At 38.7% G+C, this 25817-nt stretch overlaps 2 protein-coding genes across 3 annotated transcripts; one reads left to right on the forward strand and one right to left on the reverse strand.

Moving 5' to 3' along the window:
• The first annotated feature begins 1651 nt into the window (after window positions 1-1651).
• Window positions 1652-18081, forward strand: cog2 (component of oligomeric golgi complex 2). Its single transcript, XM_057848607.1, has 18 exons — window positions 1652-1825; window positions 2003-2164; window positions 8795-8860; window positions 8942-9022; window positions 9118-9221; window positions 9806-9914; window positions 9984-10163; window positions 10245-10369; window positions 10448-10574; window positions 10643-10782; window positions 12836-12897; window positions 13020-13171; window positions 13253-13438; window positions 14305-14377; window positions 14541-14683; window positions 14755-14894; window positions 16782-16980; window positions 17094-18081. Exons 1-18 carry the CDS (start codon window positions 1769-1771, stop codon window positions 17193-17195), a joined length of 2208 nt encoding a protein of 735 aa, XP_057704590.1. The 5' UTR covers window positions 1652-1768; the 3' UTR covers window positions 17196-18081.
• agt (angiotensinogen) lies at window positions 17702-25817 on the reverse strand. 2 transcript variants are annotated; one of them, XM_057848610.1, is made up of 7 exons: window positions 25674-25817; window positions 21820-22261; window positions 21316-21670; window positions 19902-20026; window positions 19588-19736; window positions 18313-18469; window positions 17702-18119 (listed from the first exon to the last, which is right to left on the reverse strand). In XM_057848610.1, exons 2-7 carry the CDS (start codon window positions 22252-22254, stop codon window positions 17940-17942), a joined length of 1401 nt encoding a protein of 466 aa, XP_057704593.1. In that variant the 5' UTR covers window positions 22255-22261; window positions 25674-25817; the 3' UTR covers window positions 17702-17939. The 2 variants fall into 2 exon arrangements, with proteins under 2 accessions (XP_057704593.1, XP_057704594.1); XM_057848611.1 differs by lacking the exon at window positions 25674-25817 and adding an exon at window positions 25398-25647.

Here is a 25817-nt window from a genome sequence, read left to right on the forward strand (position 1 = left end):
AGGTCAAAGATATGCAGGCACCTTAGCACAATGTCACTTACAGCAACAAATCAGGTCAGAAACCTTGGCGTAATTATTGACTCAGACCTAAAATTTGATAGCCATTTAAAGTCCACCACTAAATCTGCTTATTAACACCAAACAATATAGCCAGAATTAAGGGGCTTCTGACTCAACAAGACATGGAAAAACTTATGCATTCATTCATTTTTAGCAGGTTGGACTATTACAACGGTATATTTACAGGTCTTGATAAAAAAATCAGTCAGGAAGCTGCAGCTAGTACAGAATGCTGCAGTCAGAGTCCTCACAAATACAAGGAAACTGGACCACATTACACCGGTTTTGAAATCGTTACACTGGCTTCCAGTGAGTCAAACGATAGACTATAAAATACTACTGCTCGTCTACAAAACACTTAATGGTCTTGGACCAAAATACATGCTTGATTTGGTAGATTCCTATGGCTACAGTATATTTTTTTCTTAAATTAAAGTCCGGAGTTCTCCGACTGCCTAGTTTCCCCTGAACACTTCATGTACATTCCAGAATGGGGAGCTGGAGTGCACGGCTTCTCTTGCTGCATTGCCTGAACCGACCGTTACAGCCTCATAAGATTTATACCCACGTAGAAAGTCACGTAATAAAAGGGCTGAGGCCCGAGATTTACAATTATTCATTCATTTGGCACATGTAGGCCTACTATATTTATTGCACATGCCCTGAAGCTTGGAAAATAAAGGAAAATAAGGATGAACATTAAAGAACTGTATTTTTTGTGCATTATTAAAAAGCATTTTCAGGGACAGTTGTCACTATAGTGGACATCTTATCAAAAGTTATCAATAGCTTAACCCATTCACAGCCCAATCACGTCACACAGTATCTGTTGTGGTATTTCGCAAAAGAGGGAAATTATCATTTAAAACACCTATTGACGGCAATAGTCTTCCAATCCATTTCAACAGACGATCGCTTTTAGCCCCTCTAAGTTTAAATGAATTAGACGTCTATTGTCAACAATGACAGCCAAAGAGTTAAGCTATGTGAGGTCACAAGAGATTTATAAAACAAACCAAAAATCCATAGCATTTCCAAAGCAAAATACACACAAGCCATACGCATTTTAATTTGTATTTCTTTTCTTCAATTTATTACAATTTGCTTTATTTTTTATGTTTTTGTAGTTTGCTTTTTACTAATTAAATAATTGTTTTTTTTCCCGAGAATTGATCATTCAATTAATTAATTCATTTTATTTTAATTTATATATTTATATACATATATATTCTTTTATCTTCCATTGCAAAATACACACGGGCATCATTTATACTGCAAAAGGATGTTAAATGAGGGCTGCAAAATATTGTCCCATGGGACGCAAGTTTGAGACCCCTGTCCAATATGAATATATATATATGTATATATATATATATATATATATATATATATATATATATATATATATATATATATATATATATATATATATATATATATATATATATATATATATATATATATATATATATATATATGTACACACAAATATCCTACTTTTTGTCATCCAGGCATCTACCATGAAAGATTTTGCTACGCCAATGCAGTACATATTGCAGTTACAACCGGCACCCTCTCTGGGGCGATGTGGTCCTTCCAAAGAATGACATTTCTTCTTCTTTGATATCATGCCATGTTTGCGGAAGTAACTACAAATACTTAGAAGCCGTCGTATTTTTTGCTTTCTTGTTGCGTTTTAAACTTCATTATGAATTTACCAAAGGGCCCTGATTCGCTGTGCTTCGACAAGGACATTTTCATGAAGGTAAACTTGTCGGTCTCTATAAACGGAATTGATCATAGCTGACCAAGCTTTACTAACATTGCAATTAGACAGTAACCTGATATAACGATGGCCTTTGCAAAAAATGATAATGCCAATAATTTCAAATACTATAACCGCATCATGCATAGAGACTAATGATCGTTTTTGTGTCCCCAGGATGACTTTGACGTGGATCAGTTCGTGGCTGACTGTCGGAAGCAGGTGCAGCTGGAGGAGATGCGAGAGGACCTGGAGCTCTACTACAAACTGCTCAAAACAGCAATGGTGGAGCTTATCAACAAGGATTACGCTGATTTTGTCAACCTCTCCACCAATCTGGTCAGTAGTTTTTTTTTTTTTTTTTTTAATATATAACTCTATTTTCACAAAATTTCCTGGTTGCGTTCTTGCCAATCTCAAATAAACACAACCAGGGATGTCAATTAGGCATGTGCCAGTATGATATTCTGACGGTATGATAACATTAAGCCAAAATATCACGGTTTCACGGTATCGTGGTATTGCAATTACAACTCTAAAATGTGTTACTTTGAGAAATCTGGGTTAAAAAATAAAAACGAAACTTTTTTTCCCCATTAAACAGGATATATATATATTTTTAAATACTAGCAAATTGGAACATATAAATGAAAATAAAATTTAAAAAAAAATAATGAAATATTCCAAATAAAATCAAAATAAATGCAGTCCTTTAAGTGAGCCTAGTTCCACAGCCACATCTCAACATTATTACCATCAGAACAAAAATAATTGAATTATTTTCCATAAAAAGCATGTGTGTATAACTCGTATCATGTTTAGATTGTACACACACTCTCTTTCTCAACACAGACAGTTGCCAGAAAGAAAGAAAACACATGTTTTACCACCGCTAGACACACTAAACATGCTGAAGTTCGCTCTCGTAGCTGTTGGGAAACGTTTATGACTAGGGGTGTGACAAAATATCGAAATGGTGATATATCTTGATACTTTGTATCACAAAAGGTCATCGATATGCTCCTGCCAAGAATCGAGATATCGCTTTATAAAGGTGTCAATGTCAAAAAAAAAATAAAAAGGAACCAACAAGTTGCTATCAAAATCTTCCACCATAATACTGTCTCTAAGGCTGCATTGACGGTGCACCACGCCGAATCCATTTAGACTGGGAACGTTCGTTCATTCGAAACCAGAGCATTCAGAGTCGTTCTGTCCTATTTTCAGGGCATTTACATGTCATTTCCTGTTGAGTTTAAGTCACTGCCCATTCATTTTGGGTGATTGCCAGGTCACTTCCTGTTCTGTAACTCAAAATAAACAGGAGGTGACCCGTAAAATACCCCAAAATCAACAGGAAGTAACTGAAAATCAAAAGGTAAATGACCTTAAATAGCCCAAAATTACCTCATTGCCTACCATTGGCTGCCACTGACGGCCAAAGACTTTCAATCTGTTTGAAGTGGGAGGGATGGCAGCGAATGAACGCCACCCTCCCAGTTCAAATGGATTGGATGTCTACTAGTGATAAACTCATTCCGATTCACAGCAGAAGCTTGTTTTTCTGTTTATTAGTTGTTTGTAGAATATTCTAGAATGATTTCCTGACCAATGTATCGATAATCGTTGTATCGCCATATCGTCAGATCATCATTATCATGAGCTTTGTATCGTAAATCGTATCATATCGTGAGGTACCAAGAGGTTCCCACTTCTATTCATGACAGTGTTTACTAACCTCTAATTTTGTATAAATTCGAAATCATATTGGTGGTATTGCCTCCTCGACAGTCTTTGTCCGCAAACATGTTTTACATGTCGGTTGGCCCTCCTCCTCTAAGCCGGGGCCATCTAACTTTTCTGTAGCCAAAGTATTCCCATACCAGCGATTTCATTTTCTTCGATGGGGGAGAAGTTCAGGAGTTTCTCCTCCTCCAGCCATTGTGTACTATGTGTAGCACAGCTGACTCATTGACACTGAGCAACAACCGATGGGGGAGAGTTGAGCCTTACAGCTGCAAGTGAGGGATTTCTCCATGCATTTTTGGGACATAAAAAACATAGCTAATACCTTAGGGACGGTATGATGGAAAATATAGGCGGTTTTGAAACCTTGACGTTTTCATACCACCGTATACCTTGTCTAATGTCAATTTTATTTATTAAAACAGTAATATCCAGTTAATATTGTCTTTTTAAAAGTATTTCATTTATATACATATTTACCATAGGCTGAGTTTGACTTTTGAGGCGTGCGGGGGGGGGGGGGGGGGGGGGGGGCAACATATTGATGACCCCGAAACGCAGTTTCAGCAATAAAATTAAACTTTATAGAATATTTATAATAATAAGTTGACAATGAGTGTTTTTTTGTTTCCCATCATTCTTGAGGGGAATTCTAAATCAGGCTGCTTAGGCAATACTTTTTTCCAAAATCGTCATCCACTGAATATGGTACGCCGGCCGGTGTCGTGCCAATGTAGTTACCCCAGTCAAAAATTGTATCCCCTGTGCGGAGCCATATGGAGGTAGATTTGTGTCTTTATTAATCAATCAAAAAAAGTTGCTTCAATAGAAAAAAAAAAAAAAAAGTTGCTTCGATCAAAATACATATTTTCAACCAAAAAAAAGTCTAGAGCTGAAACGAATACTCAAGCAACTCGAGTAACTCGAGTTTAAAAACTGATCCGAGTAATTTTATTCACCTCGAGTAATCGTTTATTTTGACAGCTCTAGGCATCACGTTTTGCTCGGACTACTTTTAATGTGGGACAACGCGCTGATGTCACGTGCGTAGAGGAAGAAGCAAAAAAAAAAAAAACTTACTGCAGCCGACAGCCGCTACAAACGACGCCGACGTTGCTAAATACTAGCCCGCACATGCTACATTAGTTGCAGGTAGTGTCTGATGAGTCTCACAGAGATCACATGTATGTTGAACTAGATGCGCTCATGCGCAATGACAGACTAGGCCGCGTCTGGGCAGCGTTAGCAAACAGCCGCCATCTTAAAGCAGTAGAGCGCTAAGCGCTAATAAAGAGCGCTAGGGCTAGGTTTCTATTAATTAAGACCACTTTCGATGCGTGGCTAACGTGTCTTACATACAGGCTTTAACATAACATAGCGTTGTGGAGTGATGAGGGTGTCAAATAAAAACTCAATAATGCTAACTATCAATTTTAGCTCAGTAGTCATTGCTGGATAAAACACCAAGTAGCACTAGTCCCTAATGTGCTCCAATGCAGCCTGTATCATACATTTATTTGGAACATTGCAAAAACTCAAAATCCTATCAGGACTTACAGTTTAGACTAACTTAAAACTTAACTAGAACTTAAAAATGGCTTGACACAAATAGAAATTCAATTGAAAAACATGGGGAAAAAATCCTAACTTTTAAGTGATGTGTATTATCAAGCGTAAAGGCATTTTTAGGTGTATGTATATATATATACAGTGCCTTGCAAAAGTATTCGGCCCCCTTGAATCTTGCAACCTTTCGCCACATTTCAGGCTTCAAACATAAAGATATGAAATTTAATTTTTTTGTCAAGAATCAACAAGAAGTGGGACACAATCGTGAAGTGGAACAACATTTATTGGATAATTCAAACTTTTTTAACAAATAAAAAACTGAAAAGTGGGGCGTGCAATATTATTCGGCCCCTTTACTTTCAGTGCAGCAAACTCACTCCAGAAGTTCAGTGAGGATCTCTGAATGATCCAATGTTGTCCTAAATGACCGATAATGATAAATAGAATCCACCTGTGTGTAATCAAGTCTCCGTATAAATGCACCTGCTCTGTGATAGTCTCAGGGTTCTGTTTAAAGTGCAGAGAGCATTATGAAAACCAAGGAACACACCAGGCAGGTCCGAGATACTGTTGTGGAGAAGTTTAAAGCCGGATTTGGATACAAAAAGATTTCCCAAGCTTTAAACATCTCAAGGAGCACTGTGCAAGCCATCATATTGAAATGGAAGGAGCATCAGACCACTGCAAATCTACCAAGACCCGGCCGTCCTTCCAAAATTTCTTCTCAAACAAGGAGAAAACTGATCAGAGATGCAGCCAAGAGGCCCATGATCACTCTGGATGAACTGCAGAGATCTACAGCTGAGGTGGGAGAGTCTGTCCATAGGACAACAATCAGTCGTACACTGCACAAATCTGGCCTTTATGGAAGAGTGGCAAGAAGAAAGCCATTTCTCAAAGATATCCATAAAAAGTCTCGTTTAAAGTTTGCCACAAGCCACCTGGGAGACACACCAAACATGTGGAAGAAGGTGCTCTGGTCAGATGAAACCAAAATTGAACTTTTTGGCCACAATGCAAAACGATATATTTGGCGTAAAAGCAACACAGCTCATCACCCTGAACACACCATCCCCACTGTCAAACATGGTGGTGGCAGCATCATGGTTTGGGCCTGCTTTTCTTCAGCAGGGACAGGGAAGATGGTTAAAATTGATGGGAAGATGGATGCAGCCAAATACAGGAACATTCTGGAAGAAAACCTGTTGGTATCTGCACAAGACCTGAGACTGGGACGGAGATTTATCTTCCAACAGGACAACGATCCAAAACATAAAGCCAAATCTACAATGGAATGGTTCAAAAATAAATGTATCCAGGTGTTAGTCCAGACCAAAGTGTCAAAGTCCAGACCTGAATCCAATCGAGAATTTGTGGAAAGAGCTGAAGACTGCTGTTCACAAACACTCTCCATCCAACCTCACTGAGCTCGAGCTGTTTTGCAAGGAAGAATGGGCAAGAATGTCAGTCTCTCGATGTACAAAACTGATAGAAACATACCCCAAGCAACTTGCAGCTGTAATTGGAGCAAAAGGTGGCGCTACAAAGTATTAACGCAAGGGGGCCGAATAATATTGCACGCCCCACTTTTCAATTTTTTATTTGTTAAATAAGTTTAAATTATCCAATAAATGTTGTTCCACTTCACGATTGTGTCCCACTTGTTGTTGATTCTTGACAAAAAATTTAAATTTTATATCTTTATGTTTGAAGCCTGAAATGTGGCGAAAGGTTGCAAGGTTCAAGGGGGCCGAATACTTTTGCAAGGCACTGTATATATATATATATATATATATATATATATATATATATATATATATATATATATATATATATATATATATATATATATATAATATACATACTTTTTTCAAAAATAAGATCTAAAGGTTTTTTGAGTGAAAGCAGTGAATTAGTCTTTTTTTTTAATTCTAGTTACATCTGAGATGCAATTGTTGGCTGTTTTCAACAATATACATAAAAAATAAAGACATTGATTGACTGAAAATGATAAAATGTCTTGTTTTCTCATGTATATCTATAATTGCTCTTCACCTAAAAATATATTTGTTTTATCCAATTACTCGATTAATCGATAGAATTTTCACTCGATTACTAAAATATTTGATAGCTGCAGCCCTAAAAAAGTCACTTCAATCAATAACAAAAAAAAAAAAAAATGTGTTTGAATGCAAAAAATAAATTTAAAACTCAAAAAATGGATGTGAAAGCTATTTTTCTTCGATTTATTTGGGGGGGATTGAAGTCAAGTTTTTTTGTTTTTTTTTTGATTGAAGTAATGTTGATTTGTGTTTGGGCCACATTTTGGCTAGGTCATTTTGTCTTTATTATTCAATCAAAAAATAAAAAATAAATTGATTAAAAAAAAAAAAAAATATATATATATATATATATATATATATATATATGTATATATATATATATTTTTTTTTTTTCAAAAAGAAAACTCAGTCAAAAAAAAAGAACAATTTCAATCATGGAAAAAGTTTTTGAATGCGAAAAAATATTTGAGATTGAAAATTTTGCATTTGAACACTTAATTTTTCATTGTATAACATTATCTTTGATGGAAGCAATTCTTTTTTTGTTTGGGCCATATTATGGGTAGGACATTTGTGTCTAAATCATTTAATCCCCCCAAAAGTTGCTTCAATCAAAAAAAAAAAAAATTTATATTTATCCACTAATTTTTTTTTTTTTTTGGAAAACTATATGAATAGCAAATGACCGTCTACGATGCTAGTCACATGATCTGTTTGAAAATTTTTTTTGACCCATTATAAAAATATATTTTTTTGTTCATTTAATTTATTTTTGTTGCAGTTTTACTGCTTTACAACTTTTATATACATATATAGGAAAGTCAATTACATGCAATGACACTTTTCGCCCACCAGGGGGGAGCTGGCCCCCCTTAAAATCCACTTATGATATTTACATACATACATCTTCTGAACCACTTACCCTCACGAGGGTCGCGGGGGTCCTGGAGCCTATCCCAGCTAACAATGGGCAGGAGGCAAAGTACACTCTAAACTGATTGCCAGCCAGTTGCAGGGCACATAGACACAGACAACCATCTATGCACACACTCAAACTTACGGTCAATTTGTAGTGTTCAATGAGCCTACCATACATGTTTTGGGGATGTGGGAGGAAGCCGGAGTACCCAGAGAGAAGCCACGCAGCACAGAGAGAACATGCAAACTCCACGCAGTGAGGCCGGAGCCAGGATTGAACCAACAATCTCAGAACTGTGAGGCAGACGTGCTAACCACTCTGTGTCGTGCCGCCATTTTACTTCTCCATTTTTAAAAGTATTTTTCATCTTCATTTGAGGAAAAAAAAAAAAAAAGATTTGCATTTTTAAATTAAAAGGGAAAACGGCAAATATTATTTTATATTTTCTGAAGCAACAATATGTGAACATTCTCATTTTATTATTATTTTTTAATTGTTTGAGATTTTACATAAGAAAAAAACATTGCACTATTCTGTATCGAGAAACATGAGTTAGCTACACATGATATATGTACGGCACTTTCACAACCCAGACAAAATTATCTGGCGGGCCTAATGTGGTCCTGGGTCACCATTTGAACACCTGTGAGCTAAACTATCATCTTGTTTTAGGTGGGGATGGACAAAGCCCTCAATCAACTATCTGTGCCACTCGGACAGCTAAGAGAGGAGGTCATGGTATGTAGTAGTCCTTTGAATTAAATATACAGTCAAGAGTATGTCTGTCTGAATGCGCAGTAACCTTTATTGTTGATGCAGAGCCTTCGGTCGTGCGTAAGTGTGGTTATACAATCCATAGATTCGCAGCTGTCGAAACAGGAAGACCTGCAGAAGAAAAAGGTTTGAGTTGTACATTAGGTTTTGATATAAGATCATTTTTGTACAACCATGAAAGATATGGACTTAAAATATCTACTTCCGATGCTGTCTTTCAGGTTTGCGTCATGAGGTTGATCCAGGTAGTGCGCTCGGTGGAGAAGATTGAGAAAATTCTTAATTCGCAAAACCCCAAAGAGTCCAACTCATTGGAAGTCAGCAGGTGACAAATGTCTATCTATCCATTTTTTGGGGGTCATGGGAAGTATTGCACGCATGAATTGGAATTGAATTATTTATTATGGAAAAAATACATTCATATACAAGCACATTGACGTTGCGAGCTCGGTCGTGGAACGGATTGTGCTCGTATCATGAAGGTCCACTGTATTCACACATTTTAAACCTGGGCATAATCTTGATGGATGTGTCTTCCTATGCCTATAAACGTATTTGATAATCCTAAAATTGAAAGCTATAACTCACTCACTGCTATTAACGATGCTAGACATCCAATGCATTCACTCTAATCCACTCCCAGGCCAAATGGGTTGACAGTCCATCTCCATCAATGTCAGTGAATTTGTTCCATTACAGTTAAAATAAAAGAGACATGTATATTAAAAAAAATGTCATTCAAAGCCTTAAAAATGCTAACATTTCCTTACAGAGGGAATTAACTCTGGTTTGTAGTACGCAAAGAAAGGTCTTAAGAAGTGTTCCCTTTGGCTTTCAACCTGCGGATACCATTAAAATAGCCAAAATCACTTCAGAATCTAAATTCTATATCCTAATATCTGTTTTTAGACCCTTGTTAGCTGGTCAAATCTTGGAGAGGATTGCCACAGAGTTCAACCAGCTTCAATTTCATGCCATGCAGAGCAAAGGCATGCCCCTGCTGGACAAAGTCCGACCCGTGAGTGTCCTCGCAGCTCATCTATTTGTTTCAAAGATGCCTTGTAAATATCTTTGTCTGCCTCTTCAGCGCATCGCTGGCATCACCTCCATGCTACAGCAGTCCCTGGAGGGTCTGCTTATCGAGGGTCTGCAGACATCCAATGTGGAGATGGTGCGCCACTGCCTGAGGACGTATGCCACCATCGACAAGACGCGAGACGCCGAGGCTCTGGTGGGACAAGTGCTGGTCAAACCCTTCATGGATCAGGTAAATGTCTATAGTGTTACCTTGCCTAATTTGTTCCATGAACAATCTTGTAACTCGTCTCTTTTCTCTCTTTGCTCGAAGGTTATTGTAGAGGAGACAGTCAAGTCCAGTCCAAATGGTCTACAGGTGATGTATTCCAGGCTGCTGGAGTTTGTTCCTCATCACTGCAGACTCCTGAGAGAAGTGACTGGAGGAGCCATATCCAGGTGAGTGAGGATGGATCATCAAGAGATTTTCTGCCTATTGTAATAGATATTCCTCAGTGCCATTCCTTCTTTCCTCAGTGACAAAGCCGACATCGTTCCTGGCTACGACTTCCTCGTCAACTCTGTGTGGCCTGAGATGGTTAAAGGCATTGAGGAGAGACTGTCTTACCTCTTCAACCCAGGAAATCCGGACATTTTCTACGAGGTACGGACAAAAAGCAGCCGCTCGCTTGGAGTTTTCCTTCCTCTCACCCTGGCCGTTTTGATTTCTAGCATTACAGCACCAGCACTGACTTTGTGCGGCGGTTCGAGCGGCAGTGCAGCTCACAGGCCAGCGTCAAGCGGCTCAGAGCGCACCCGTCGTATGTCGGCTTCCAAAATAAATGGAACCTGCCTGTGTATTTTCAACTCAGGTAACTGAAAATGACACTATTCTTATTCAACTCTTATTGTGTGTGTATTATTTATGATGGAAGAAAACAACTCAACTTCTTCAAAATACTTTCAGGAGTTTAATTTCTCTTTAAAAGTCAAAATTAAAATGTCATAATTATGCGTTAGATTAATAATGTTGTACTTTGGGTATTCTCTGAAAGGAAAGCAGTTCAGAAGATGAATGAAACGGTTTGTAATTTGCGCATATAAATGTTTGTTCCAGTTTAAATGTTTGAAACAAGGTTTTAAAATGGATTGGAAAAACGAATGTCTGTATGTAAATTTTGCATAATGTCTAAAAAAAAAAAAAAAAAAAAAGATTTAATGTTAATTTTATGGTGTGGTAGGCTAGAATTCAATAAAATTATAACTGATTAGCTTGCGAGTTTTTTTTTTTTTTTTTTTAATGATAATGATTTAGTTGAAATTGATTTGGACATCTATTGTCGTCATTAGGCGTTTTCAATAGTGCTGCAACGATTAATCGATCAACTCGAGTAATGCGATTAGAAATAAATTTTGCTGCCCGAGTATTCGTTTAATTGAAGTGGCATTGTAATGATTTCTTTTGAAAGTGTTTGCATTTAGTTTGATTGATTTGGGTGGATACACTGCCCTATAGTGGCAACAGTGAATATGACATCACTCATTTTACATGGCTGAATCCAGCTGCTCCTTGTTAAGACCAACTTATGCTAAGTTTTTGTTTGAGCTAATGTTTTTCTTTTAATGCATTCGTAATTTAGTTTAAAGGTATATTTAGGCGTTTTTGTGGGAATATACATTTGAACCATTTGTTAAGAGCATTGTAATAAAAAAAAAAAAAAAAAAGTTAGCATTTTATAGCATCTATGCTAGCGGAGCTTTGCTATGTAAGTTAGCCAATTGTTCTTTTGTTGTAATTAGATCCTATTAGATTATTTTTTTATACCGGTTGAGGCTCAGCTCAGGTATTGTACCGTATTGGCCTGAATTTAAGAACTCCCGGATTACAGGATGACCCCCTCTTTTTCAAGACTCAAGTTGAAAAAAGACTTTTTGAACACCAAATTAATTTTTATACAGAAAATAATGACAGTACATTGAAACAAATGAGTATAACAATATATTTGAGAGAAAAAGAATGTTATTTTGCCTCATTCAAATCTTAATATCGGAACATTTAAATATAAAAACTAAAGTGCACTCATATTCGTAAATGAATGGCTTCTGGTTTTTGAAATGTAAATAAACCAATCTTGTGACAAAACAACAAAATTGCAATAACTGCATTAACCATCAAAGTGAAGTCTAACTAACTAGTCTTGAAACAAATCTGAATAAGGAAAAACATTGTAATAAAATAACGCAAACTGGTTAAACTAGCTGAGATCTGTCACGACAGAACATCGCTTCAATGATATCTGGCATCATCTAGCATCGTGAATGGGGAGCGTAGCTGAGATCTGTCGTGACAGAACATTGCTTTAATGATATCTGGCGCTATCTAGCGTCGTGAATGGGTATGACGTATGACGACCGCGAATATAAGACCTCCTCTTTTTCATTCTTATTTCAATGCAAAAAACACCGTCTTATATTTGTGCCAATATGGTAATTTTTTATGTTCCTTATCCGAATACTCGATTATTCGAACTAACTAGTTCATCGATTAATCGACTACTAAAATAATCGATAGCTGTAGCCCAAGTTTTCAATCTCAATTTTACCTCTTTTGCTAACTACCACAACACATGCTGCGACCTGTGCTGGCAGTGAATGACATAGTGAGCACGTCTTCCCAAAGATTGACTGCGCTGTGTCTTGTGGCGTGCAGACACACACAACATGGATACAACACAAAGTACACTCTTGAGCACTGTACACGTTCACGGCTGCACGTCAGGCAGCCATTGCACAACAACACACTGTAAACAGCATTGGTGAAAAGTCCACTTTTTCCAGTAAGCAGCAGCTTACTCATGTTTTGTGTATCACTGCTGATACAGCTCATCGATTGTTTACGCCGGTCTCCTCTCAATGTTTTTCCAGGTATAAGGAAATAGCAGGATGCCTGGAAAACGCCATCGGTGATGGTTTAGAGGCAGCGCCTGGTGCGTGTCTTGGATTCCCTATTTTATTTTATTTTATTTATATATATTTTATTAAAGAAACTCTTGTATATTTTGCCAAAAAAGAAACAGCACAAGAATTTTAAATATGTGCTTGTATGTAGCGGGGAGCGCGTACCATCTTCAGGCATCGTTGTCATTGCGGTCTTGCGTGGGACGCTGCTGGTCCGATAAAGTCTACTTGCCACCGCTTGCACATCGCTTCTGGAAGCTTACGTTGCAGCTGTACTCGCGATACGGAACCTTCCTGGAAGAGGTCCACTTTTTGTAACTCAACTCCTGCTGTTTTTAATATGATTGATTGATTGTTTGATTTGTTGATGGTCTCGGCGGGCAGGTGCTGACCAAGACGGTTTCGACAGAGGCGAGCAAAGAGCCCGCCCGCCCCCTGCCCAGCTCGGCATCGTCCACATCCAGTAGGGCGTCGCTAGAGGAGACGGGCAGCGACAGTGGTGGTCTCTCCTCGCTCTCTACCATACAGCTTGTACACATAGCCGCCGACGTCCAAAAACTCCAAGAGCAAGTGAGTGTAACCATTATAATAAGAGCACTGGATACACAAAGAACCGCATTAAAAAAATCCTGTGTTTATTCATTTTTATCTAGTGTAATAATAACATTTTATGTACACTTTTTTGTAAAAAAAAAAAATAAAATAAAATAATAATAATAATAATCGTTGTCTATTCTCACAATTGAGTTTCCCTTCATAGTTACAAATTTGTACTACAACTTTTAAGTAAATAAAACATGTTAGTTTTTAATAAAAGTTCTGCGTATAAAACATAAAAAGAATCTCAGTAAACAAATAAGACAAAAGTCCTGTTCATTCAAATGAAAAAAAAAGTACTGCTGATTGATATTTTTTATCTTGTGGGCAAAGCGCTGATATACAGTAAATTGCAAATTATCTCACTTTTCAGTAGATATAAAAGATCTGAGCTGGACATAAATGGAGTTAGTGACAAAATTTGTCAAATGACACTTAATGACATCTGTCGTAAGCATTCATTAATGCCCATGACAGTGTCATGTCCTAATTATGACAGTCTTATGAACGTCTAATGACGCCACTGTAAATTACAGTGTTACCGGTTAATATCTTTTGGTGTAAATATCCCATAACACAGTGAGGACAGCTGCGGCTTATAGTTCGGTGCGCATTATAGTCCCAAAATTATGGTATTTTTAATCTTATGAACAAAATTACTTATGCATTATGCATGCAACTACAGTATGTTAAGGGAGCTTCATTGAGTGTATTAGGAGAGTTGTCTTTTGTCATCATTTTGTGGCAACCACACTTTGTAGGCCATTCTATGGCTTTTTTGTACTTTTTTTTTTTTTTTTTTTTTTTTTTTTTTAAATAAGTCTTCTTTTGTCTTATAGTTACCAGAGGTTTCTGAAATGGTCAGACAGCATTTAGAAGCTCTCGGGTTTACAAACTTTGTCATTGTGGAAGGTAAGGATCAGTTGTTCAGATTTGACCAATGTGTTGGTACTGCATTGTCTTTAAGGCTGACATTGACTGTGATAGACTTCCAGTTGGACGTCTATCGCTGTCAATGCGTCAATGAGTAAAATTGTGAGCAATTTGAATGATTTTGTGTTGCTTTATTGCCTAGAGGCTTTAGCGGATTCCAAGGCAGGTTTGTCCAGCAGCATCCCTGCCCTCAACGAGCGCATGACCCATCACCTGAGCGAGCGCAGCTGCCGCTTCCTGAAGAGCGCGTCAGAGGTGCCGCGACTCTATCGCAGGACCAATAAGGTTTGTTGACGGAGGGCCCGAACCGTTGCGGACACGAGCAAGTCTGACTTCTCTTTTCCTTTGGTGAACAGGAAGCGCCTGTGCGAGCGTCAGTGTACATGGACAATGCCCTGCGGCCATTGCATCAGCTGCTGAGCGACTCAACAGGCTTGGTGGACGAGGCGACGGTGCGCCATTGGCTGAAGGTGACTCTTTCAGAATGCACACAGAGGTGAGTGCCCACACGGATCGTCAACTGTGATTGGATGAACTTCCTGTAGGATGTTTTCTTTTGAGAAACTGAATATTAATATATAATAATATAATATTAATATCAATGAGACTTAAAATGATTGAATGAATCATTATTGGTTACCAGTTATCCGGTCCCCCACACTGTGTCCACAGGTATATATAATTAGCTTACGCTGGCACCACTATGTTCATAGGTGGCATAGGCATGTAACGATGTATTTCTTGTTGTTGTTTGTTCTTCTTCTCTGCCTGCTTTTCATTTTCGTTCCCCCCATAACCCCTTCCTGCTCGCTGCTTTCTCCTAATGAATAAAACATAATGAACATCCACAATGAGAGGAAAGTGTTTTCGCGCTTCAAACTTTGCGCCCTCTGTCCATCTCGGATATTTTTTTCCCAATCAATATATAAATAATTAAATGCAGTAGTCTATAGAGTTGTCCCGATCCGATCAAGTAGTCTCTCACTCTCGCTCCTGCCGCTTTTCTTGGTCTAGCAGTGCACTGGAGTTGCTGATTAAAGTTAACAATGATTGACGGACGTTAAGGTTTGATCCTGCCAGAGACGCTTGTAAGCGAAAACCTCAAAACGCAGCATACGTCAATCATCGTTTAACTTGTTAAACAGTTGCTGTGGCAACTCACTGTGTGTAAGTGAGCAGCTTAAAAGGATTTGGGCGGACTCACTCAATTAAGCATTTAATAAAGACAAGCATTTTTCTACTTTATTCTTGTATATAAATGATTCGGTGGGACAGTGACATGTTTAAAGCTTATGATTATTATTACATTTGAAGTTCTTAAAACCATTTATTAATATAAAAAAAAAAAAATAAACATTGTCGTCTAGCCCACCCAAGCGGTATGGTCCCTCCTTTCAAGCTCGGGTCCTCTACCAGAGGCCTGGGTTGAGGGTTCTGCGCTGAATCTTAGCTGTCCCTAGGATTGCGCTCTCCTGAACGGAGACATCGGACATTGTTCCTGGTATATTTTGGAGCCATGCACCCAGCTTTGGGGGTACTGCCCCTAGTGTCCCGATCATGACTGGCACCACTGTTGCCTTCACTCCCCACATATTCTCCAACTCTTCCTTCAACTCTCGATATTTCTCCAGCTTTTCGTGTTCTTTTTTCCTGATGTTCCTATCGCTCGGGATTGCTACATCTATCACTACTGCTGTCTTCTGATGTTTATCCACCACCACTATGTCAGGCATATACTGTATATCTACATAAAAGTTTTTTTTAATAATACCAAAAGGTAAAAAAAGTGAAAAAAACATCTTATATGTATCTTTCCAATGCTAAATCTGAATAAATACATTGAACACAAAAAAAAAAAAAAAAAACAATGGGGGGTGCTACTTTGCGGTATTTTTTATATATCGAGGCGCGTTCTGATCCCCTTTAACTGCAAAAATGGAGGGATCAATATATTTCAAACTCCCATGTGATAATTTAAAACTTCAGATCATGGGGACATTCAGATTCCTATTCTCTTGTTTCTAAGCAGCTGAACAGTACAGGTTAAAAAAGAAAAGAATCATTCATTCAAACACAAACATGTCACCAGATTGTAGCTTTTTATTTCATTTTATTTTTTTAAGTATTTTAACAAATTAAGTTTAAATCCTAAAAAGTAAACAGATATAATAATTTGTCAAAAACATAAAAAAATGTATAATTCAAACAATTATGATAATCAAGTTGTAATTCTGGTCGTACTGTATGAGGTTGAAATTGATTAAAAAGGTATCAAAGCAAATACTAAGTACTGAATAAATAATGTGTAAATGTTTAAAACCTATTGTGTGATTTAAGACTATTATCACGAATTGACTGAAGCGTCCATGGATGTGTGCGCAAGGTACTACGAGACCATTTCCGAGGTTTTGAGTTCTGTGAGGAAGATGGAGGAGAGTCTGAAGCGACTGAAGCAAGCCAGGAAAGGAGCCGCCAGCAGTACCGGCACCGGCAGCAGCACGGCCGGAGCCAACAGTGCCCCGTCGGACGACGCCAAGATCAGACTCCAGCTAGCTCTGGATGTTGAGTACCTGGGGGAACAGGTAAAGTGGCTTGCATGTGCATTGAGCCCTTAACTGTACTCCGGTTCGTGAAAATGTGACTTTTGGAAAATACACTACATTGACACTTTTTATGTATGCGTGTTATCCCTCAGATTGAGAAGATGGGCCTCGATCCGGCAGACATCTCCAAGTTCTCCCCTCTTATGGAGCTTGTGAAAGAGGCCCGAGAGCTTGCAGAACACAACAACCCGTGAAAGAACTTGGTACTACACTCCAAGCTCCATCAAGAAAATCATTTTCTGGATTGTGAAACCCAATTGTTCACAGTACGTGCATCCACCATGACTGCGAGTGGTTCATGTTGCATGAAGTCCCAGGAAGAGACCGGAGAAATGTATGTGTCGTATTCTATACAAACCAGTGATCTGATCATGTTGTGGACTGCAGCAAATTGAATATTTAAGATTGCTTGTCATGAACTTGGGAGTTAAATAAATGCTTTTGTGTCATATGGTCCTTCAGCATGCATGATTTGGTCAATGTAAGATTTATGTAACAAACAAAAACTTAACACAAAAATACAGTTGGTGTCGAAGTGTTTTTAAAAATGAAATTAAGGTTCCCAAGAAGTATTCGCCCTGCTATGGGGGTCAGTAGAGTCCAGCGTTCTTGTCTCTCAGGACAAGGGGGCAGTGTTTTGACAAAACCGAGCGACTACTCAGTCTAACTTAGTCGCCACAGTAGAAATAATGACTCCAAATTTATTGAAGCGCAAATGTTTTATTGTGGACGGACAAAAATAAACTCTTTAGTTAGAATATACAAGACTTAAACTAACAATGGAAAAATACTGTACAGGAATCTGCCGTTACAAAACAGAAAAGATGTTCAAATTAAAAGTGAAAAACAGTAACGTTTTCATAAATACTGACAAGAAGCAATGATAACACTGATTACTTCATTTCAAGTGGTCGTGTTTTTCTTTCCTATTTAGTTTTTCACAGCGTCGGGTTAGTGATTTTTCCCAACGTAAGGATGGCGTTTGACTCGCTCTCCACCACGAAGAACAAGAAGGGCCGGTTGACAGAAAGCTTGAAGGGAACTCCTGCCTCCTCCGTCTTGTTCTGCTCGGACATCGTGCTGTCCTCGGACATCTCCAATGACACCTTATTAATGGCCTGCCGACAAATGATGGAATTGGAATACTTTTGGACACTGTTATGCCGCGTTAAAGCAAAAAAAAAAAAAAATCCAAAAACGTAAAATGTTAAAATAGGATTGCTAGTTACTTTATAAAAATGACATAGTCGTTGTGTTGTGGTCGTGGGACCCTAAACAGGCGCTGTTGTTAAAAGATGTCCCTTGGTTTACCTTAGCAATAGTGAACTGGTTGGTGTTGCCTAGTTGGCTGAATTGGGCCTCCGAGCCCAACAGCTTGGCCTCCACTTCTGCATCCATGTTGCTCAAAAGCTCCCGCAGGTCATTTGCAAAGGACAAGGAGAACTTTGGTAGTGAAAACTCCAGCAATCTGTAGCACAGCGGGACCACCGATACAGTATTTCATTTCATGAGTTGAGGAAGAAACAACATTCTATAAGCAGACACATTAGCAAACAGGCTGTACGTGGAGCAAAGTAATGACAGCAGCTAAAGATGTCCCGATCGATCGGCATCCGATCACGTCATTTTCAAAGTATCGGAATCGGCAAAAAAATATCAAAATGTCTTACATTCATCCAGAGTCTTTAGTTTTGGCTTAAAATAGGGCTATCAAATTTATCGCATAAATGGCGGTAACTAATTTTTTAAAAAATTAATCACGTTAAAATATTTGATGCAATTAACGCATGCGCTGCACGACCCACTCACGCATTGTCGCGTTCAATCTATAATGGCGCCGTTTTACCTTTATATAGAGCTAACAGGCAGCGTAAAATGAGTAGAGAGAATTTTGGCAGTCTTTGGAGCCTCTATTTAATTGGCAAAAGCCTTAAAATCCCTCTCTCAACAATTAGAAATATCGCGGGAAGCACTGTGGGGAAGAACGGCAGTGGTTGATCTTTTCCTTAACACCCTATGTTACTTCCCAACGCAGAGAAGATATATCAATGGGTGCCACTACACACAGTCATGGTTGCACTTCCCATCATGCATTTGGGCAGAACAGTTAAATTGCTTCAGTATCATTTACTGAAAGCTCAACAAATACACTAGATGGCAATATTTAGTCACAATATACAAAGTCACATTTATCCTTTAAGAATTTCAAGTCTTTCTATCAGTGGATCCCTCTCACAGAAAGAATGTTAATAATGTAAATGCCATCTTGAGGATTTATTTTCATAATAAACAAATACAGTACTTATGTACTGTATGTTGAATGTATATATTCATCCGAGTTTTATTCATTTTTTTCTTAATGCATTGCCAAAATGTATATGATCGGGAAAAATTATCGGGAATGATTGGAATTGAATCGGGAGCAAAAAAAAAAGCAATCGGATCGGGAAATATCGGGATCGGCAGATACTCAAACTAAAACGATCGGGATCGGATCGGGAGCAAAAAAACATGATTGGAACAACCCTAACAGCAGCCTGCCTCTGAAATTGTTTCTTGATTTATAGATGGAGGAGAAAGACTGACCCTTCCTGGAGGTTGTGGTACCACGAGGACATGACATTCGTGCGTAGTTTGACTTCGATGTCGGTTAGTTTTGCACCCTCGTGTGGCAGCACCACCAACATGTAGGAGCGCTTACTTAACGACACTTTCACCACTGTGCACCTCCGCACCTACATGCAACAGAAACCTGGATTATTTATTGTGTGTGATATAGATTATGTTTTGGGCTCATTTGGGTTCTGTGTTGGCCACTCAATAGATGGAAGATGAACCCAAACTGGGGTTCTAGGTATTTTTTTTTAACCTGAACGAACCTTAGCGAGGTATTTAAATACCTTATCATTGAAATATTGGTAGAGGCCTGTGTGGGTCATCAGAGGAGCCATTACTGTGGTGGTTTCATCCACATGAAACTCCTGCAAGGACGTCTTGTCTGGTTGGAAGGCTGTCTTCCAGTTACCTAGATCAACAGACAGAGGATTGGTCGCACTGTTTAATCAAGATGTCTCTTTAATCCATTATTAGAGGTATCATTTGTGGCTTAAGTGATTTTCTTTGGAACAATATGGAAAAAGACAAGAAATTTGAGCCATGTACATTGCACCCAGAACAATAAGCGTTATTCTTATTATATACAGTGGGGCAAATAAGTATTTAGTCAACCACTAATTGTGCAAGTTCTCCCACTTGAAAATATTAGCGAGGCCTGTAATTTTTAACATGGGTAAACCTCAACCATGAGAGACAGAATGTTGGGGGGGGGATCACATTGTTTGATTTTTAAAGAATTTATTTGCAAATCATGGTGGAAAATAAGTATTTGGTCAATACCAAAAGTTCATCTCAATACTTTGTTATGTACCCTTTGTTGGCAATAACGGAGGCCAAACCATTTCTGTAACTCTTCACAAGCTTTTCACACACTGTTTCTGGTATTTTGGCCCTTTCCTCCATGCAGACCATGCGGATTTGAGTCGCTGGCGGTGAATTGTGTTACTGATAGTAGTCTTTGTTACTGTGGTCCCAGCTCTCTCTCTGTAGGTCATTCACTCGGTCCCCCCGTGTGGTTCTGGGATTTTTGCTCACCGTTCTTGTTATCATTTTGACGCCACAGGGTGAGATCTTGCATGGACCCCCAGATCGAGGGAGATTATCAGTGGTCTTGTATGTCTTCCATTTTCTAATAATTGCTCCCACAGTTGATTTCTTTACACCAAGCGTTTTACCTATTACAGATTCAGTCTTCCCAGCCTGGTGCAGGTCTACAATTTTGTCTCTGGTGTCCTTCGACAGCTCTTTGGTCTTGGCCATAGTGGAGTTTGGAGTGTGACTGACTGAGGTTGTGGACAGGTGTCTTTTATACCGATAATGAGTTAAAACAGGTGCCATTAATACAGGTAACGAGTGGAGCCTCGTTAGACCTCATTAGTAGAAGTTAGACCTCTTTGACAGCCAGAAATCTTGCTTGTTTGTAGGTGACCAAATACTTATTTTCCACTCTAATTTCGAAATAAATTCTTTAAAAATCAAACAATGTGATTTCCCCCCCCCCCACATTCTTTCACTTATGGTTGAGGTTTACCCATGTTGACAATTACAGGCCTCTCTAATCTTTTCAAGTAGGAGAACTTGCACAATTGGTGGTTGACTAAATACTTATTAGCCCCACTGTAGCATTTGAAAGGTTAAAATTGATTTGCAATATACAGTGTTTTGAGTCTTTACCAGAAAAGACAGAAAGTAACCAACCTTGGAAGTTGAATAAAGTAACAAAGAGAAGGTTGGAACTGGCGTCCAAATCTTTGAAGGCATCCTTAACTTTCCCATTGGATGTCTTTTCCACAAAAGCGTTGATCAGCTCAGGCTGTGAGAAGTCCACACCGCGGATGAAGGATGAGTCTGAGAAGTCGCGGGTGCCTTGGACGACGTCTGCTGACAGGTGAATGTGCGGGAGGGTGAACAACCACACTTGGGTGCTGATCTCGTTTTTGGGGCCATCATCCACCAGAGAGTTGATATTATGTAGGGTTTTCAGGACCTTGTGTCCATCTACCAGGGACACACAGTCGTCTCTGTCGGTGCCGCTGCTCAGACCCAGGAGATGCTGGAAAGATATCATGAATGGCACATTCAGCTTTTTAAATGATGATATTGGGATTAAAGAGGTGAGTTTTACAATTTGTCCGAAGTGTTTTGAAAATTGTAAAGAAAATAGACACCACCATATTTGGTTGTATCATTTCACAAAGATACCTGAAAAAAGCTAGCAGTCTTCTTGGAGGCTCCCAGATAGAACGTGACGAGGGATCCGTAAGTGTTGACAGGCGACAGGAGCGTGTTGGCACCTTGCTGCTTCACACTGAGCGCCTGGTACATCCTCAAACCCAGCGAGTTCATCAGCTCGGCCAACACTGCCGTCCTCTGTGTGATGTTCTGCTTCTGGGTGTCCTGCTCCACAGGATCTCTGGCATCTGGAGTCAGGATCTCCATATCCAAGGGCGCTATCGGAAGTGTCTGTAGGGTTTTTTCAGTCTGCGTCTGCAGGGTCTCACAGCTGACATTATCGGCAGCAAAGAGGTGAAAGGGGTGGATGTAGACGCGGTTAGCTTGCCCTCCAGGGAGGCAGCACCAAAGAAGCAGGACCACGAGAGGTGAGCGTAGATTTTGCATTTTGTCACTGGTCAACATAGGAGTTCTATCAGAGAAACACAAAAAAACTTTAGCGCTGCGAAGAAACAAATGTCCCTGCTATTTGCAGGGATAAGGCATGAACAAATTGAAAAGTAATCTTGTACTGGTGTCCTCCAATATGGAAAAATTTTAAACATTACTGTACATCTGGGATTGAAGGAAGGACACTGAACAGACAATCTACAGCATCCAATCCACGGCCCCATCTCCAGGAAGAGGAGTAGCACCAGTGAAGGGTTGCTGTCACTACCTTATTCCACATTGTCTTTTATTTTCCTGCCCTATTTACCAACGGTCACTGCTCAAAACCTTTCATAGCCTGTCTCGTCAATGCTCAAATCCATTTACAGAGTCTTTCATTGACATGTTGTACTGACAGATTGTCTTCCCAAATAATCTAATCCAACATATTCGGGTTTAGTCTATTCTAAACGATCAACATGCTGGAAAATGGGCAAAATCTGTGAGTAACTGACCCCCCCCCCCCCCCCACCCCCCAAAATTGTATTGTTTATAACTGTAAATAAATTAATTTGCAATTAATCCAAAGTTAAAAGGGTTGTCCTGACTAAAACTACGTTCGGGCTTGGTGCCCAATTCAGAGTTTTTGTTAATTCCAGTGTGTGCTCATTTTGACAATTCCTTCCCAAACTTGTGCTTCCTTGTGTTGCTATTGAAATCGCACAAACATATGTGTGTGTATGTAGTATGAAGGCAACTCGACTGTGACTGCACACAGGTGCACAATGCGACATGTGCTTACAAAATAAATTACATTGCCTTCTGGAGGTGTCAGCCATCATGCTTTTGTGGCAACTTCTGAGGATTTTCTGCACCGGAGTCAACATTTTTTTCAACCTGATAGCTTCATGTGCGGTGTCAAGAAGCAAAAACTATTTTTTGTGCCTTTGTCCGAAAAACTTGCTGAGTGCGTTGTTTGTTTTGTCGAGTGACGTATTTCACTTGTTGATAATGTATAGATCGAATGTGTACTTGTGAGCGGTCATAGTGCAGAAGCATTGGATAGATATCTGATTTATATTCGCATATAAAAGAGGTCAGATTTGAAAAATCAGAATTTGACTTTGAATACAAGGAAGGTGGACCACATTACACCGGTTTTGAAATCGCTACACTGGCTTCCAGTGAGTCAAAGGATAGACTATAAAATACTACTGCTTGTCTACAAAACACTTAATGGCCTTGGACCAAAATACATGCTTGACTTGTTAGATCCCTATGAGACATCTAGACCCCTAAGGTCGTCTGGAACCGGTCTTCTGCATGTTCCAAGAACAAGAATCAAGCAGGGTGAGGCAGCATTTAGTTATTATGCTCCTCACCTCTGGAACAAGTTACCTGAACGTCTGAAGTATGCTCAAACTGTTAGCTCTTTTAAATCAGGACTAAAAACGCTTTTCTTTAGCACTGCATATCCATAACTGTCTATATATTTCAATCTACTTGCTTTCTATTCCTCTTGTGCTTATCTCCATTGCTGATTTCAATTATTATTAGTTGTAGTAGTTTTTGTTTTATTTTATTTTTGTTTTATTTATTTTTATTCTATTTGTGATTAAATGTGATCTTTTGTCTTGGTTTTTACGTTGTATTTAAATGTGATTTTTTGTAATCTTCACTTTGAATTGCCTTGTGTTGAATTGTGCTATATAAATAAATTTGCCTTGCCTTTTCATACTGCATGAAAATATCAGATACATTTTCGCACATGGGCACTGAAATCGGAAATGACCAGCGGTGTGAATGTAGCCTATATAACACTCACTCCAACATAGTTCTGTTGTTCCTCTGTCCATATAAGGAGAGGATAGGAGCGTCCCCCCAAAATCGCCACATGGGTAAATTTGCGCATGAGAATTTGGATGATTAAGAACAATCATAGGCATCTTTACCACTACAAAGTGTAAATAATGCTGGGGTTTACTACAATTTGACTTACTAGTGTACATGACATGTTTTGTTTGTGTTCTTTTAGTTCTGATCCATTGCCAGGTCAAATGTTTTTTTGTTGCAAAGAAAATTTTGAGTTATGACCAGATATACAGACCACACTACAACCACCCGGTCCAACTTTCTACTCACAAATCACAAAACAAGACCGAGTCACGGAGCAAATTAAATTCGTAAGTCAAGATATGACTGTACTGTGCTGTACTACAAAGTTTATTTAGCTTTTTCAGGTATACAGGTTGTCCTATGTACTGTATTCTATGATCACTGTTGACTCCCTCCCATTTAAACAGATTTCTCTATTTTCTTTCAACTATGAGCTGACATCTGGTTGGATCTGGTTTTCGGCACCATAAACTGGCAGGAAGAGATGAGACAAAGCGACGTGTCAGTGATGGATGGAAGGTTCTTTGTGCCACTGTTGACTGAATGAAAACATTTTTCGCCCTTGGAAACAGGGATTACTTTGACAATGAAGCACATTGCTGTCTGACATTGTTTGTATCAAAAAAAAAAAAAAAAACGACTTGAATCAGGATGCATGCGTTGACATCAATGAACAAACTTCCCACTGTGTGTGCTAATTCTGATAATTCCTTCCCAAACTTGCGCTTCCTTGTCAGATAGTCCATTGAGGCATTTAAAAAAAAAAAAAAAAAAATCATCCCCAAACGACTGCATTTGTGTTTATTGCCAAGTGTATCTATTTAGATATAATATTCAGAAATATAATAATCACAATTAAATTTCAAATACACAATTTAAAAAGACAAACAGTATCTTCAACGACTAGCCACATACTTAGAGATTTTTTTTAAAATCTTGTTTTTAGGGACCTTCTTAGCTTTGACTTTTTAATATAGTGGAAAGAAATGAAGAGGTTAAGGTTTGAAACAAAATCAACAGTGATAATTGAATAATGTTTTTGTTTCTGTTTTTTTTAAAGTTACTCGTATTTGTATTCTTTTTTTTTTTTTATTTTTACTTTACTATGTTCTCAAATTGTCATTGATTGAAATTGTGTTGTAATGTAGGCTACTGTATTGGATGCCCTACGGGAAATTTCCATAACTTTAGAAGCTGCTTCAAAGAAAGTATCGACTACCCTTTTAAAGTTTGCAAAGAGAAATGAAGGCAAACATTCTCTTTGTCTACAAGAAGGACTTTACCCTTTCAAGTGTGTGAGGTGAGCAAACAGTACACTCTGTGGATGGACCACAGGACATGGCCTTGGTCTCCAATCAATGCACTTCAACGCCCACTCTTCAATCCGGTGATTTTATGACATCGTATTATATTTCATACTTTGAAACACCATCAGATGATGACCTGGATAACTCTCCAGAAACACCAGTCAGAAACATGTTGCTATTTCTTATTTCTCCCACAAGCTCAAAAATATTGTCTTATTCAGAAACTATAGAGATCACAAAGTTGACTCTTACCGTGTGCGGGCTGCTGGTGAATGTTGCTGCAGCTGCTCTGCCCCCCTGACTTTAAAGCGGACCACCGTGCTGGTTACTGATTAACACCCGTGACTGACTCATGCTGGCTGACTCAAGAAAGTGATCAATAACAGTTCTGACAGA

Source organism: Corythoichthys intestinalis, chromosome 10 (genome assembly GCF_030265065.1).
Source record: "Corythoichthys intestinalis isolate RoL2023-P3 chromosome 10, ASM3026506v1, whole genome shotgun sequence".
Taxonomy (NCBI): domain Eukaryota; kingdom Metazoa; phylum Chordata; class Actinopteri; order Syngnathiformes; family Syngnathidae; genus Corythoichthys; species Corythoichthys intestinalis.

Coding starts and splice junctions, on each gene's coding strand:
- cog2 (XM_057848607.1), top strand. CDS start 1,769: ATGAATTTACCAAAGGGCCCTGATTCGCTGTGCTTCGACAAGGACATT. Junction 10,164..10,244: donor TCAAACCCTTCATGGATCAG/GTAAATGTCTAT, acceptor CTTTGCTCGAAG/GTTATTGTAGAGGAGACAGT. Junction 16,981..17,093: donor TTGAGTACCTGGGGGAACAG/GTAAAGTGGCTT, acceptor GTTATCCCTCAG/ATTGAGAAGATGGGCCTCGA.
- agt (XM_057848610.1), bottom strand. CDS start 22,254: ATGTTGACCAGTGACAAAATGCAAAATCTACGCTCACCTCTCGTGGTC. Junction 20,027..21,315: donor TACTTTATTCAACTTCCAAG/GTTGGTTACTTT, acceptor CTGTTGATCTAG/GTAACTGGAAGACAGCCTTC. Junction 18,470..19,587: donor TACCACAACCTCCAGGAAGG/GTCAGTCTTTCT, acceptor GCTGTGCTACAG/ATTGCTGGAGTTTTCACTAC.